The sequence below is a fragment of the Argentina silus genome, assembly GCF_951799395.1.
Source record: "Argentina silus genome assembly, chromosome: 12".
Classification (NCBI taxonomy): domain Eukaryota; kingdom Metazoa; phylum Chordata; class Actinopteri; order Argentiniformes; family Argentinidae; genus Argentina; species Argentina silus.
This window is the reverse complement of record NC_139666.1, coordinates 4,980,787-4,984,482: the sequence shown is the minus strand read 5'-3', so window position 1 is coordinate 4,984,482 and position 3,696 is coordinate 4,980,787. Positions and strand designations below refer to the sequence as shown.

Here is a 3,696-nt window from a genome sequence, read left to right as displayed (position 1 = left end):
TCAGTTCCTATTGCGTCCTGACAGCAGCCAACATTTTCATAATGTTTACAAACAAAATACAGTAGGCTACACATAAAAGTACCTGCATCACGCTGCAAATATAGCTCTTATGAACTGTATTCTCACATGCAATATATGGCGAGATAAGGAAAGGTTATCTGCATGTTAAAAATAAATTGTGCTGCGCTGATGAATTGCGTGATCAATTGGAGTAAGGTACACGGTCAATCTTGGCTTTTGTTAAATGAAAAAAATGTATTTTTCTCACAAGGAGCATTTCAAGTGATAGTCAAGCGTTTCACCAAGGCGCTTACATCAAATACGAACTGTATAGCCTACTTTGCAAGTAGGCCTAATATTGTCCACCCATTCAACGATATAACATTATTTAATCATAATGTCTTGGGGGAGAGAAATTATCAATATTGTGCAACTTTGCATGATTTTTTTGTAAATAATTGCTAAGGCAACAGATTTGTTTAAGCACTTGCCTTCTGGTATATATTTAATTATTAATAAAAGGGCTGTCGTGTGTCATATAAACAGAAGATAGCTCTATCATATAAAACATGAACATGGAATTGCGTGGAATGAAGAATAGGAACTCGATTTTATAAAAAAGTAATTCATAGGTCTGTACAAAATCACAACAAAATAATTCAGTATGGGATAGATCAGTTGCAAAATGTTGGTTGAAAAATATAGAAATCTTTATTAATTTGTATTGGCCCAGTATTCGTTTAAAAATTGCATAGTTTCCAAATTATTGCTTGTGATTTTGTAACATGGATAATCATCACATTCTGTGTATGGTCACCACTATTTCCACATGTGACCCTAATGTAGAAGCGCTATATAATACAATACAGAAGGTGAATGAGGTATGCATACGCATTCTCACTTCTCCTAAAGGCAGTAACAACAATAAATACATACATAGGATCAAGCGAATAATAATTTCTCTTTCGCATCAGTGATATGAGAGTACCGTGACGCTTATCAGTCTTTGATGAAGGTTCATTCATTGTATTCATGAATCGTGGAATATCGCGTTAAGCTGGGCGTTCATGACTCTCTCGTGGTGAGTGTGCCCGTCGTAGGACATGATGTTGTCCATGGGGATCTCACAACGTTGTGCGGAGCTTGCGTAAAGGGGTGCGTGCCCCTGCGGCCCCGCCAGACCCGCAGCTTGGTAGTGCATGGTAAAGGCGTAGTTCTTCTCGAACTCTGACGAAGGCTCGTGTTTGAAGGAAAAGTTCCCGTTCACACTCAGTGGTGGGCTTAAGGGTCCGTCAAATGACGGACTGGTAGTGCAGTCTGTGAGCGGGGTCTCGAAGAACGGCTCCAGCGCGCTTCCGTACGAGTGTGGCTTGACATGAAAGATGTGGGAGCTGTCCATTGTACCATACGGAGGGCTGGGAAGACCAGGGGTTTGGTAGGAGTAGGGATGAGCGGCAAAGGAAGCACTTGCTGGTTGCATATGAGAGTGTATTTCCTGGGTCTCTTCCGGGAGGAAAGTTCTGGGGTTCAGCTGCAGACAGCCGGCCACCAGATTAGTAGTGGGCTGTGACAGTCCCTTACATAGGGCCTGGACAAATGACATCAGATCAGGACTCTTACCCGACCGGAGGATCTCTGACAGTGCCCATATGTAATTCTTAGCCAGACGTAGTGTCTCTATTTTAGACAGCTTCTGGGTTTTGGAGTAACATGGCACAACTTTACGCAAACTCTCGAGCGCATCGTTGAGCCCATGCATACGGTTCCTCTCGCGCGCATTTGCCTTCTGGCGCCTCTGCTTAAACCTCTGAATCCTCGCTTTTGTCATCTTCTTCTTTTTTGGTCCACGTCTTTTAGGCTTTTGATCGTCGCCCTCCTCTTCCTCTTCCTCATCCTCATCCTCATCCTCCTCCAGTCTATTGAAACCGTCCTCGTCGTCATCCTCCATATCCCCCTGCATTTCATCATGTTGCCTCACGTCTTTCTTCTCCACGTCTTGTTCGTCTTGGGATCCATGGCAGTCGTCAGTCCAGTTGGCAGAGTCTTGGGGGTCTGACATCATGTTTTCTTCTGTGTAGGACTTAGTCATTTTGAAACTCTGTCAACACAGAGAGAATAACAGTGATTAGTGACGTCCTTTCGGTATCATTCCAGGCAGCAATGGTTTACACTCTCATTGTATTTATATGTAAACTAGCCGAATAAAATGTATTGCAAACCCGTTATATAATTCGTTATATAATACAGTGATCAGATATCACTGAATATAATTAGATTGACAATGCAATAGAGCTACTGAATGACTGGCCTGTGAGGTTGATAAGGTCAGGATTTTAGCCAACAATATATTGTTGTTACTTTGTTGTTTAATAAATTGCATGATTGCATGTCAATTAAACACCTGAGTATGGTGACTAAACAGTTGCAATCAAATACAAATTATTGTTCCAAATTATTTTTCATAAAACTTTTGTCAGTTTTTTTTTTAATTCTTTTTTTTTAGTTTTTTTTTTACAAAATTGCATTTCTCAGCTCAATCAGAATGTGTCGGTAACAGGTGACATGTTGTCCTTTCACTTCGCTTAGATGAATACAAATGTACCTGCTGAATAACTACACATGGTAATGTCAAACACAATTAATCAAAGCACTTTCCCTCATGCAATTCTATCCTAACCACAGCATGTGCATACATAAGTACATCAATGCATTATAGAAATACTGTAAGATTGATAATAAATACCTGTGTTAGGCTGAGTGTCTGGTTATGATACTGGCATGCCCTTCTTGACGTGTGAGTTCCTGTGAGTGGTAATGTGGCTGGCTGCGCTACGGATGCTCTGGTTATATAGTGCTGCTGCTGATGCTGAGAGATGAACATGTATGTCTGATGCTAATACCACTGCACCAATGACTGGCAGCAGGCTCCACCCCTTACTCCGGCACGCGCCATATGGTCATCTACGTCAGGAAAACGGCCCCAAGCGTCACGTGACATCTTCCATTTGTATTCGCCAAAGCTCTGTATTCCATCCCCTTTGTGGCCAAAAGAAAGTGGCCATCTGTCGCCAGTTAGAGAGTCCGTGGACCTGTTTGTACCCGCAGGATGAATTAACCCTTTCGAGCATAGGACATATTCAATCACTTCTAATTCTCGCGCCCACCCCATTTGCCCACGTGTGTCCCCCTGAACATGCTTTGTGATTAACCACAAAGTAGCCCTCATAATTATGGCATATTCTTAAACTTTATATATGGTATATTAGACTATGGTATATTTCTTACTTATTGAGAACATTGAGCATATCACATCCACGCCAATAACAGTATAGGCCGGCTATCACAGATAGTGTAGCCTGAGTCTTCATTACGTTCTATAATAAACAACCGTAAATAGGCCTCTATTTTTTTTTCCAAATAAAAGCAATACATTTTAAGATTTAAGCCTATATTTCTATGCCTGACAATATATGAAACATTTAAATTCAGTGTCTTAATATTTGTCTAAAATTTTCTGTGCACATTTGAGTTGTTTGGAACTAGTTAAATTGTTGGGCTATTGTTTGTCCTCTAAACAGTGGTGGTCGAGTCTGAAGTAATGAGTCCCCCCTCTTTTCAAACTGCTGGTCGGCACGCGAGTCGCACGCGCACTAACAAAAGCCTGTTTCACGGCTGACTAGACTGATCCAACGTCCA

The 3,696-nt window shown here is 41.3% G+C and overlaps 1 protein-coding gene across 1 annotated transcript; it reads right to left on the bottom strand.

The window, feature by feature from the left end:
• Positions 1-1,030: 1,030 nt before the first annotated feature.
• On the bottom strand, positions 1,031-2,089 carry neurod1 (neuronal differentiation 1; the record flags this gene model as incomplete). The annotated part of the gene is made up of 1 exon (XM_083682463.1): positions 1,031-2,089. The coding sequence occupies one exon, from the start codon at positions 2,087-2,089 to the stop codon at positions 1,031-1,033; it is 1,059 nt and encodes a 352-aa protein (XP_083538589.1).
• Positions 2,090-3,696: the final 1,607 nt, after the last annotated feature.